The sequence below is a fragment of the Leopardus geoffroyi genome, chromosome A1 (genome assembly GCF_018350155.1).
Source record: "Leopardus geoffroyi isolate Oge1 chromosome A1, O.geoffroyi_Oge1_pat1.0, whole genome shotgun sequence".
Classification (NCBI taxonomy): domain Eukaryota; kingdom Metazoa; phylum Chordata; class Mammalia; order Carnivora; family Felidae; genus Leopardus; species Leopardus geoffroyi.
Window position 1 is genome coordinate 178,233,762 of NC_059326.1, and position 13,355 is coordinate 178,247,116.

Sequence of the window (13,355 nt, forward strand, 5' to 3'; positions counted from 1 at the left end):
CACAGATGACAAATTTTTCAAGTCTTAGTTTTACAGTTGGCCATTCCTTCTATTTATTATCTCAGGATAAAAAAAACAAAAGAAACCTCTCATAATTGTTGCATTTTAATTCTTTACAGTCCTTCACGACAATCTGCACCTTTTGAACTGAATCACAGATTTCCTGTTAGCGAATCGTCCATCTTCTGTGTACACCAGGTCAATGCTCCTCAAAGTGCTGTTCCCTGACCACCAGCTGGTTGTCTGCAAATTCCATTCTAATCCGAGAATGGCTAGGTACTGGTTCATGACCAGATAAGAGTTTGCACAAGAATATAAAACAGCTAAGTACCTAATAAGTACACTGCTTAGTTTAGTTGGCATATTTTTCATAGCAAGTCTTTCTCAGTGAAGGAGGTATCATGTTGATTTACATTCTGCTCCTTATCTTGTGAATCAGCAGTGTGAACAGACTGCCACAGAGGACAGTAGGCTCTCCTGGGTATGTATATAGAAAGGAAGGCCATAAATGTTTGCAATGTGGCAGCAATAAGGCTGCAATAACAGAAAGAAGATGTACAAAACTTGAGGCCATTAAAGATTTAGCAAATTTAAAATAATTTTTAGTACAAAATTCACAGAAGCTGTTAATACTCAAAGGAACCATGTGGTACTATATTTGAGTACTTAAACATTAAAGTCAATTGCCTTTCTCATGACTCAAGGTTAGGTTAAGTCCTACCCAGAAAGCAAGTGCTTTTTGTTTTTTGTGATACTTTAATAAACTTGGAAGACAAAACATTTTGCTTCTTCTGGTTTTCCAAAATTGACAAAAGCACACTAAAGCTCAACTTAAGTTCAAGTTACCAGCCACTGGAAAGAGGGTTCGAGAAATGTTAGCTAACAAGAATGACTTCATTCTATTCAGTTTTCAGCCTTAATTTTTATACATATAAAAAACAAACAATAACTCAGAAGTCTTTTCTTCCCTGTGTCAATGATTCTTGATAGCTGTGTGTGATCTTAGTAAATGACAAGAGAGAGCTGCTATTTTGTTAGTCAAAATTACGAGCACAACTCAACACTGAGAAACTCATTTGTCCCTGAATAAACTCTCTCTCTGCCCCAGGGCTGCTCTCCGCAGGGCTAAAAGTACATTTATTTCTCTGAAGGTTTAGATGATCAAATATTTGCTAACCAGGGTTTTTAAACAATACAAATAAAAGAGAAGCAGCAGAGTCTAGTGTTTCATATTCTGAGGTTTCTAGAATTGCACTATATGGTAGAGTTACAGCTGATGCAGGGATATACTGCGTAGGAAGTAAAATCTCAGAAAGCCCAAATTGCCCCTAATTGCCAGTAAACCAATACTGAACCATCTCTCAATCCAAACCGCCAGTTTTTCCTCAAGAACTGTAACAGATCACTGCTTCTGCAGCAGAGCAGCAGCTAAAGTACATTTCTCGCAATTAGGGATACCGTTTGGATGAAAAAATACGTATCTTTAAATATCTGAATCATCCTGAGCAAGGCAGGACGGTCATCCTAAGAGGTATGTGGAGACTGGAAAGAGCAGATTTATATTTCCCCTATCACACCTCAGGACATGTGATATTCTGTGGAAAGGCAAGTGGAATCACCAGCACAATTTAGATTAGTGTCCTCTGGCTTATTTTTATTTTTATTTGTTGCAGTCCAAGTATCTGAATTCACGTAAGTTAAATGTGCCTATAACTTGAATCATTTAAGCTAAAAATATTCTTGAGAAACTAATATAGCCAATGTGGTATGATGTAAACGTTAAATATATCTCTTAAGTCAGAAAACTTGTTAAAGCGCTAGCTCTATGCTTTACTAGGTCACTGTGCAACCTTATGCAATTTACTTAACTTTCCTAAGCTTCAGTTTTCTCACTGCAAATGAAACCCACTTCACAGAGATGTAATGAGCATTACATCATGTAATGCATAAAAAATATTATGTTTCATGTATATGTAGCACACAGACTAGCATGTTAGAAATGACAGAACAGGTCTTTTTGAAATTTTCTAACTTTTGTGTATTTTCTAATTTTCTGATGGTTTCTAATATAATTTGCATTCTTCTGGTTTGGAAATTTTATAATGGCATGATCCTCATTTACTGGCAATAAAAAAATAAAGGGCCCAGAGGATAAGCAATAAATCATAATTAATATGGTACTGGTAGCCACAGAACAAACCATACAGCTTTAAGAAAAGAAGTTTTCTAAACCAAAAAAGCAACTTGCAATGTTCTAATAATATAATTAGGCCTTCTTACCTGAAGGAACTTCTTCACATCAGCAATAATTTCTCTGAAGACAAACTGGTCTTTCTGAACCTCAAACCATCCCAATTTGGTGATTTTAGCAATGACTTGAATTAGAGCTTGGATAACAAAGGGCACCAGCTTGGGTTGTGATGCCACATAATTAAGAATGTAGTTTCCTGTAAGAAAATATTCCGTGATCGTTTGACTTCTCAGTAACATAATATGAATCATGTGAAGAAAACAGCTGGTTTTTGACAAAAAGCCAATCCCTTTCTCCAAGATACATTCTTATTTATACACTTATTTCTGCTATAATGCTGACAGTGAAAAAAGGATATTTGCTCCAATTCGGTTTATGTATCAGGGGATAATTTGAGTATAATGAGAATGTCACTTTTGTTTTTACATGCTTTCAGGTAGAAAAAACTGCCAGGTGAGTATGAAAACAGCAATCAGGCCTAATGAAGCAAACCACACGAAATGCACACTTCAAACATCTAGTAGCTAGGTCAGCTCACCTCATGTGTTATCAGCCTCATGCATCCTTCTCTGCTTTGATACTTTTCCATCTTATTTCAGATCACCTTCCTTCCCTACTTCATTATTGCTCACAACCCTTCTGAAGTCCATATCCACAAACAAGATTCAGGTCTTCAAGATAAAATGCTTGTTTATTATACTATTTAAGTATTATACTATTTAAGTATTTCTCAACCATTTAACATGTATAAAACTCTACTACCCTTTTATTAGATTTCTTTTCTTTTAACGTGTCGCTGACAAAGTGCTTGAGTTTTATTTCCATATCCCACTTCTCTCATGAGCTCTGCGGCTTTATTGAATGATGATGGCATAGAATGCATGGCTAAGATGATGGCTAAGAATGCATATGTCTTGCTATAGAAAAACTGTATGCTATCCTGTTTATGTGGCATAAAAAAATACGAATAGTATGGTATGATAAAATAAGTATGTAAGTTAAGGGAAGTATGAATAGAATAGTGAATTAATGCTTGGAACAAAGTTAATATATCAAAATCACTAGAAGTGGGTAGCAAAGTCAGCTCTGAGCTTCCTAGTGGATTGAGCAGTTGGGCTTAGGTAACAAATATACTAAAAGTCTAACAGAAAAACACAAGAAAAAAATTTTTTAAAAACAAAAGATTCCATTTCTACTTTGGCCTCAAAGGCCAGCAGGCCACTGGAGAAAAGAGTGATGAAAAGGTAAATACCCCAATATTTAACTAAAAATAGCTTTAATGGAAACAACTTCAAAATCTAAGAACACTTTCAATAGTTATTCTTGACAGCTGTAGTGAGATTCTTGACACTAAAAAAAAAATTCTCATGACTACCATATTTCAACCTTAATTTTTATTAACATCAAGATTATATAATTATACAAATAAAAAATTAGACATTATTTTTTTAAAAGCACAGATTTTCCTAGAATTTTCAGATGTTTTTCTTTGTTTTTTGCTTTGTTATGTTTTGTTTTGTTTTGTTTTGTTTGGAGAGGGCATGTATGCGTGTGAGCTAGGGAGGGACAGAGGGGAAGAGAGAATCATTTTTTTTTTTTTTTAGTGCTTATTTATTGAGAAAGAGAGAGAGAGAGAGAGAGAGAGAGAGAGAGAGAGTGTGTGTGTGTGTGTGTGTGTGTGTGTGTGTGTGTTAGCAGGAGAGGGGCAGAGAGAGAGGGAGACACAGAATCTGAAGCAGGCTCCAAGCTGTCAGCACAGAGCCTGATGCGAGGCTCAAACTCACGACCCACGAGATCATGACCTGAGCCGAAGACAGACACTTAACTGAGCCACCTGAGTGCCTCCAGATTTTCCCAGAAATAAGATAAATCGGGAAAAGGTTTTTCCTATGGATTCAAGTAATATAGATATCCTAAGCTTCATTACCTGAAATGCTTTATTTCAATAATGAAGCTTAAGAAGATGATGCTGCTTCCAGAATATTAAAAACTAATCTGGTTTATTCAGTTCCAATTATTTTTATTATCTTGAAAATGTTTAACCTGGAGGGGATGTAAGGAATCCATATGTGGCTAATGGCAACCACTAGAAAGATAATCTCAAAATAATAGAACAACCAAATAGGAGACAAACCACCTTCCACATTTTAGCTATGCACCAATAAACACACCCTCCCAGAACTCCCAAGTAAAGGCACTGGCTAACATGTTTATTACCTAAGACAGAAAAAAATGTAATAGACCACATTTTTGTTATTTTAGCTGAATGCTTTACAAATATCCGCATGTTATGCTTTTTACATAACCTTTAACAGTGCTCCAGTTTCTTAAGTGTCGATGGTAACGACCAAGTAAAACAACACCAATCTCATCATCACCAGCCCCAGATTAACAGGGAAAAGCCATACCAAGAAGAACATGAAATCTTCAAGAAGATACCCAGGAGAATGAAATAAAACAGCTAAAAAAACCTCCCAGACAAAAGTTAATAGAGAGTTGGAAAGCTCTCTACTGGAGGCTCTTTGAGTGTCAAATACTGTGTAACAGCACCATTTAGCAATTTTGATGCATGTCAGAAGGGCTTCCCGGCAAACTCCTTATGTGGCTCTCATAGCAATGTGAAGATACTGCTATTATGCTATTATTACTATTATCTTGTTTCTTAGGTAAAAGATATGAAGGTCAGAGAGGTGAAATAACTTGTCACAGTGGCCAAACTGGGACTAAGTCAGGCTGTTTGGGTTTAAGTTTTTGTGTGTTTATTGCTTCCAAATACTACCAAACCATATATATTACTAGTAATGAGTAACTCAAAACTGTAAGTCCAAACTTGCCAACAGTCTTTGGAGTTTACTATCATTAGACTGATGTTTTTGGTATTACACATTATGGGAATTTAATATGAAATACTACTTTTTGACTGCCTAACTGAACTCAAGTAAAAAAGAAAATGCCACAAAGTCTATCAAAAAGCATATAAAAAGAATCTAAAGGAAAAGGGGAAAGATTTGATCTCTCCTTTGGTCCCTAAGGCTAACATCGTATTTTAGAAAAAAGTAAAAAGAGAGGGTAAATACCTCAATATTTAACCAAAAAATTCTTGATGAAAATAACTCCAAATTCTAAGAACACAAAAATCTATAAGCTGTGCCTAGAGAGTCAGCTAAGGAAATATTTGGAGAGAGAGACTACATGACCCAAAAAGAAACTACCATAAGAAGATCAAGATAAAACTTATGAGGTGAAGATGTGGAAAAACTGGAGCCTTCACACACCGCTGGTGAGAATGCAAAATGGTACGGGCACTTTGGAACACAGTTTAGGGCTGATGGCTCAGAGCCTGGAGCCTGTTTCCGATTCTGTGTCTCCCTCTCTCTCTGCCCCTCCCCCGTTCATGCTCTGTCTCTCTCTGTCCCAAAAATAAATAAACGTTGAAAAAAAAAAAAATTTAAAAAAACAATTTCTTTAAAAGTGAAGCATGGGGCACCTGGGTGGCTCAGTTGGTTAAGCATGTGACTCCTGACTTGGGCTCAGGTCATGATCTCAACAGTTTGTGGTTTCAAGCCCTATGTCGGGCTCTGTGCTGACAACGCAGAACCTGCTTGAGATTCTCTCTCTCTCTCTCTCTCTCTCTCTCTGCCTCTCCCCCACTGGCACATGTGCACGCACACTCCTCTCTCTAAAAATAAATAAGCTTCAAAAAAAAAGGGTAAGCATAAACTGGGGCTCATGGTTGGCTCAGTAGGTTGAGCATCCGACTTTGGCTCAGGTGATGATCTCACAGTTCGTGAGTCTGAGCCCCCATCCGGCCCACTGGTATCCATGCAGAGCCGGCTCCGGATCCTCTGTCCCCCTCTCTCTCTACTTTTCTCCTGCTCACACTCTCTCAAAAATAAATGAACATTAAAAAAAAAAAAAAAGAAAAGTTAAGCATAAACTATGATGCCTGGTAGCTCAGTCAGTTGAGGGTCTGACTCCTGATTTCGGCTCAGGTCATGATCTCGCAGTCATGGGATTGAGCCCCGCATTAGGCTCCACACTGAGCATGGAGTCTGCTTGAGATTCTCTCTCTCTCCCTCTGCCCCTCTCCCCTACTTGCATGTGTACTCTCTCTCTCTCTCTCCAAAAATAAAATAATTTTTTTAATTAAAAAACAAAAGTTAAGCATAAACTTACTTATGACCCAGCAATTCCATTCCTAAGTATCTACTCAAAAGAAAAGAAAACATATGTCCACACAAAGATTTGTATGTCAATGTTTACAACAGCATTATTCATTGTAGCCAAAAAGCAGAAACAACCCCAATGTCCATCAAGTAGTGAATGGGCAACAAAAGTTCAAATATCCATGCAATGGAATACTACCCTACAATAAAAAGGAAAAAAAATATTGATATATGCTACAACATGGGTAAATCTCAAAAACATTTTGCTAAGTGAAAGAAGTCAGATGCATATGGTATGATTTTATTTACATGAAATGTCCACAAAAGGTGAATCTATAGAGGCAGAAATCATCTTAGTGATTGGGGGTATAAGAGCAAGACTAAACGAGCATGAGGGATGTTTTGGGGATGACAGAAATGTTCCAATATTGAGCTGTGATGATGTTCACCCAACACTATAAATTTACTAAAAATCATTCATTATACACTTAGAACAAGTGAACTTTATGATATATAAATTACAACTCAATAAAGTTGTTTGAAGGGAAGGAAGGCAGAAGAGAGGACTATTTCATATAGGTAATTAAACTTAAGCTACACTTTAATTTGAACAGAAGATGAAAAGGACCACTTCCAGACTAGAGAAACAACATAAGAAAGGCACAAAAGCAAAAATCACATGGCACAAGGTGAAGACCTTCTGGCACAACTATCAGGCTAGTACCAATGAAGACACATGGCTACGAGAATCGTCCATTAATTAAAAGCTCATAAAGGGACTTCAGTACTAAGCTGTGGAAATGGTATTTAACTGGTAGTTAAAAATAGTGTGATGAATACAGAGAACTGGCAACAGAGTTAATGTTGGAAAGTAATGAGATATATAGTCTGGGACCATATCATAAAAAACAGCATTTTTGAGATGATGTAAAGGCAACGTGACTGTTGAGGCAATTCTTCACATTTTCCGCTTTAACTGCACGCCAATTATTCTACTGACACATGTCAGACACGTCATGTCAAACACTCTAATCAACGTGCAGAAATAAGAGCAGTAAGTCAAACCAATGGAACTCATAAAGGGAACACATCATTTGTTGTTTGTGCTGTAAGTTTCTACTTTTCTCTTTTTTCCAAATTTCTTTTAATGAGTATTCCTCTTTTTAGTTAAGTATTTATTTTAAATACTTATAAAAAATATAAGTCAAATAGACAATCTGGCAATAGGCCTGTAGCTTTTAAATAAATTGAATCAGTGAATTATTCTGCATCAGGCCCTAATGGGTTCACTGGTGGATTCTACCAAACATTTAAGAAATTGTATCAATTATCTTCAAACTCTTCCAGAAGACAGAAGCAAGAGAATTCCTCCTAACTCATTCTATGAGGCCAGCACTACCCTAATAACAAAACCAGACAAAGATGTTATAAATTAGAGACCAATATCTCTCATCAACATAAAGAAAAATCCTCAACAAAATTATTAGCAAATCGAATCTAACAATGCATAAAAAGAATTATGAACCACAACCAAGTGGGATTTCTCCCAGGTTATGCAAGTCTGGTTCAACATTTGAAAAATCAATTAACATAATCAAGAGAGTAAAGAAGAAAAATCACATGATCATATTATTAGATGTACAAAAAGCATTTAACAAAACCCAACGGCCATTTATAACAAAAACTCTCAGCAAACTAGGAACAGAGGGGAACTTTCTCAACTTGAAAAAGAACATACAAAAAAACCCTGAAGCTGATAGATAAATCAAAGAATAAATGGAGAGAGATTCCACGTTCATGGGTAAGAAGGCTCAATATTGTCAAACTCTGAGTTCTTCCCAAACTGATCTGTAGATTGAATGCAATCCAAATCAAAATCCCAACAAATTATTTTGTGGGTATTTATAAAACTGATTTTAAAGTTTACACAGAGAGGCAAACAACCTAGAATAGCCACCACGATACTGAGGAAGAACAAAGTTGGCGGTCTGACACTACCCAACTTCAAGATTTATTATAAAACTACAGCAATCAAGACAGCGTGGTACTGGTGAAAGAAAAGCTCAAGAGAACAGAATAGAGCCCAGAGACACATGTGAATACAGTCAATAAATCTTTGACAAAGGAACAAAGGCAAAAAAGAATGGAGTGAAAACAGCCTTTTCAACAAATGGTGCCAAAACAACTGGACATCCACATGCAAAAACATGAATCTAGACACACACTTTACACTCTTCACAAAAATCAACTCGAATGGATCACAGTCCTAAATGTAAAGTGTAAAACTATAAAAAAAACTCTTTGAGAACAACATAGGAAAAAAACCTACATCATCTTGGGTTTGCAACGACTTTTTACACCTAACAACAAAGGCATAGTTTGTGATAAGCTGGACGCAGTTAAAATTTAAAACTTCTGCTCTGCGAGATACAATGTGAAGAGAGTGAGAAGGCATGCCACAGACTGGAAGAAAATCTTTGCAAGAGACTTAACTGATAAAGGATTGCTATCTAAATTTACAGAAACTCTTAAAACTCAACAATAAGAAAACAACCTGATTTCAAAATGAGCAAAAGACTTAGACACCTCATCAAAAAAATAGACAGATGGTAAATAAACCTATGAAAAGATGTTCAATCATATGTCATCAGGGGACTGCAAATTAAAACACACCTACTAGAACAGCCCAAATCTCAAACACTTAAAACATCAAATGTTGGCGGGAAAGTGGGGCAACAGAACTCTCATTCACTGCAGGTGAGAATGCAAAATGGTACAGCCACATTGGAAGACAGTATGACGATTCTTTACAAAATTAAACATACTGTTACCATACAATCTAGCAATCACTCTCCTTAGCATTTACCCAAATGAGCTGAAAACCTATGTCCACACAAAAACCTGCTTTAAGCTTTGTTCTTAATTGCCAAAACTTGGAAGCAATCAAGATGTTCATCAGCAGGTGAATGAATAAATTGTAGTACATCCAGACAATGGCATATCATTTAGTGCTAACAAGAAATGAGCTACCAAGACATGAAAAGACATGGGAGAATGTTAAGTGCATATTACTAAGTAAAAGAAGCCAATCTGAAAAGGCTACATTGTATGATTTCAACTACGTGACATTCTGGAAAAAGGCAAAAACTATGAAAACAGTAAAAAGATCAGTGGTGATCAGGAGTTAGAAGGGGGGGAGGAACACGGAGGATTTTTGGGGGGCAGTGAAACTATTCTGTAGAATGGGGGGATATGTCATTATACATTTATGCAAACCCACAGAATGCACAACACCAGGAGTGAATCCTAACATAAACTATGGTCTTTGGGTAATGATCATGTGTCAGTGCAGTTTCATCAGTAACTAATGCACCTCTGGTGCAGGATGCTAAGACTGGAAGAGGCTATACATGTGTGCGGAACAGAGGACAGGAGAACTCTAATTTTTGCTCAGTTTTGTTGTAAACCTAAAACTGTTCTAAAAAAAATAAAATTTATTTAAAATGTGTGGGTGTGTGTATACAATAAGTCAGATAGAGGTGCCTGGGGGTCTCAGTTGGTTAAGCATCCAGCTCTTGATCTTGGCTCAGGTCATGATCTCACAGTCTGTGGGGTGGAGCCCCATGTAGGGCTCTGCACTACAGCACAGTGTGGAGCCCACTTGGCATTCTCTCTCTCTCCCGCTCTCTCTGCCCCTCCCCCCTCACGCACACACATGCACACACACGTGTGAAAAAATGAGGATAACCATAGTGCCCACTCCATAAGATTGGTGGATAAAATGAGATAGTACAAATCTTACCAAAAAGTACACACAATAAAACGCTTGTTATGATTTATTATTAAACTAAGCAAATGCTTTTTTGATTACACATTGTTGTATAATACATCATTGTACACCACTAGATGGATAAAGGAGACTTGACAACTCATCTTTAAAATAACAGAATTTTAAATAACTTGCATGCCTATTAACAGTTTAACATATTGAAAAGGAAAACATTATTTTAAAGTGTAATTTTAAATAACGTAACATTGTGTGTCAACTGTACATTAAAAGAATAAAGTACAATTTCATAAAAAGTATAATAAACCACTTACTGATATCTACCCTCTGTTCAACTGGCAAAGGACTGACTCGGCTAACAAGTTTTGAAAGACATGTTGCTGCAAGGAGCTGAGCATAGGATGTCTGTAAGGAATAATAAATTATATTTATTATTACCACAAATGAAATCATCAAAACACTATGATAGAACTTTTCCTAAGCAATAAGGGAAATTCTTCCGGCTTTCCAAACTGGCAAGATTTACAATGAATAAAATATATATGTAAATACACATATATGTGTACAATCTCTCGTAAGAGTTCAGTAGTTGAGGAAGGTATAGGTCTCTTTTCCAAACAGCAGTAAATAATCAACAGTAAAAAATTATTTTGATCAAGTTCAAATAAAATACTCCTACCATGTCTACACAGTACTGTACGTTCTGGCCTCTGATTAGCTCTTCAAATTCACCTGGTTCCACTCTTTACCATCCTCTAACCACAAAAGCCTTTCAGATCCTTTCAGTGTCTTTCCCACCCTGACCTCCCCACCCCATCAGATCCATGTCTTACTGTATTGTACTCTTTGGCCACCAATTATCTTAACAGTGTCCTCAATCCTTCAAAATTGGTTCAGTTATTCACTATACCTCCAGCAGTTTCTTGTTTCTTTTTTTTCTCTTTACCAGAGGTCAGCAAACTAAGACCCGTGGATCAAATGCCATCTGTTTTTGCAAGGTACCTGTGGGCTATGCATGGTTTTTACAATTTTAAACAGTTGGGGAAGAAATAAAAATAATAATAATATTTTGTGACATGTGAAAAATATATGAAGCCCAGATTTCAGTGTCCGTAAATAAAGTTTATTAGAACACAGCCACGCTCACCCATTTGTATACTACCTATAGCTGCTTTCATGCTATAACGGCATAGTGGAATAGCTGAGACAGACTGTATGTGGCACTCATTGCCACCTACTGCTGCTCAATGCATTATAAATTGCACTAATATAGTTATAATTCCATAGCGGCTAGAGTGTCATAGGTATCGCCATGACATGTACCTTTGATTATTACGAGTACATAACCATCATGTCAAAACAAGAAAAGATAAAAGCAGATTTCAAATGTCTAACTTCTAAGGCACAGTAGAGTTTGGATAATTTTGTTACTGAATTAGATGGCAGAGCAATGTGCTCTTCATGGCACTATAGCTGTCCTAGAAGACTATGTATTGACAGTATCAGACTAAGTATTCATGCCAGTATTCCTAACTCACAGGAAATCAAAAGTCCAAAAAAAGAAGAAAATTAAAACAGCGTATCTCCTCACGGTGGAATTTCCTCACAAAAAGAAAATGGGGCTGAGACCAAAGTTTTGAAGTGACTCATTTGTTAGCCAAGCAAGAAAAGTCATTTACCAATGGAGAATTAATTAAATCACCATTATTTTATTGTAGCAGCTGAAGTTATATCTGCAGAGAAAATAAACCTCAGACTACTAGCCTTTCAATGAGAACAATGCTCAAGCAATCGAAGACGTGAGAGCAACATGGAAAGTCCATTTTAAAGAAAGCAAATGATTTGGAAGTTCTCTTTAGTTCCTGACCAGCTGACAGACCTTACTAATTCTGCTCATACTGCTACCAATACTATCCACTTATTCCAGAAGTCAATGCTAAGTCTGAAATGACTAAAGACCTCCATGAAGAGTCTGTGTGGAACTACAGGCCAGAAATATTTTCAAAGAAACTGAGAAAACACTAATTGTGTGCAACCTGAAGTGGTATCTGCTAAGATGTGTCACGAGTGGTGGTAAAAATAGATGGAACAGAAAAGGGCTTGGTTGTACAAACTTAAAAAGCTTACAAAAATGTAAGAGTCTAAAACCTATGATTCTTCATTGTATTATTCTTCAGTAGATACTTTGTAGTAAATTATTTGAGTCTATCCTGTGTTAATGAATAGGTGGTGTAAACAGTAGGCTTCAATTCACTTTGGTGAACTTATCTTCATTCAGTTCTGTGAATTTCTGTCAGAAATAGGAGCTGAAAGTCCTGACTTGCCCACCCACCCCCTACCCACCACACACAGTAGTTAAATAGCTTAGCAGAGGTAAAGTTTTACTGCAACTTTGTTTAGCTCAGGGCTGAGACTGACATTTTCTGAAGAGAAGAACCATTTTAAACCACCACTGTTGAATATGAAGTGGCTTTGAAAATTAGCTTTTGCTGCAAACTTGATAATGTAATTTAATGAATTCACCCTAAAGTTACAAACTTGCCTAAAAGGCAAACAGTGCTTAGTACTTATATTACAAAACTTATAATGCAGCAAAGTCATTTCATAATAACTAAACACTGTTTCAATCACAACTAGTATTAAGCTGCTTTATATACTTTCCACACCATCAAAGTTAAAAGTGGCAAGATCTCTATTCTTGGGTATGTTTTCTGAGCGCCAACTATGGTTCCAGCAGCATTTTTCAGACCCTGATGCAAGTGCAAAGGAAATTTCCATATTTTAAAATCCATTTAACTGAGCAATTGAGGAGCTTCCACCTAACCTTCAATTGGAAGGGACGAATCTGCAACATAATGACATTCTGAAAGGCAAACATCAAGAGCAGTTTGAACAGAGTTCTATAAATGCCTTCTAAGTGATGAATGTGCTTAATTAAAACCATGTTTATGGACTGATATCAATACTTGGCAGTACTTATCTGTGTGAAAAGGCATTTTCAAAGACAGAATATAAAAAATTTCATTACAGAATCTGTAGTAACACATGAACATCAGCAATCAACTTGATGACAGAAATACTAACTTTGAACCCCAATTAGGTAAAATGTATTATCCCCAAAAGAATAATTTAATTCTTCTGAGTAGATGTG

General features: G+C 36.5%; 1 protein-coding gene across 5 annotated transcripts in view; it reads right to left on the minus strand.

The window, feature by feature from the left end:
- Positions 1-13,355, minus strand: part of RANBP17 (RAN binding protein 17) — a 330,532-nt gene that overhangs the window by 306,949 nt on the left and 10,228 nt on the right. For all 5 annotated transcript variants that reach the window (XM_045501695.1, XM_045501687.1, XM_045501675.1 and 2 more), the window contains exons 3-4: positions 10,519-10,609; positions 2,281-2,447 (exon numbers count right to left, since the gene is read on the minus strand). In XM_045501695.1, coding sequence (XP_045357651.1) covers positions 2,281-2,447; positions 10,519-10,609 — 258 coding nt within the window. The remainder of the gene's footprint in view (positions 1-2,280; positions 2,448-10,518; positions 10,610-13,355) is intronic.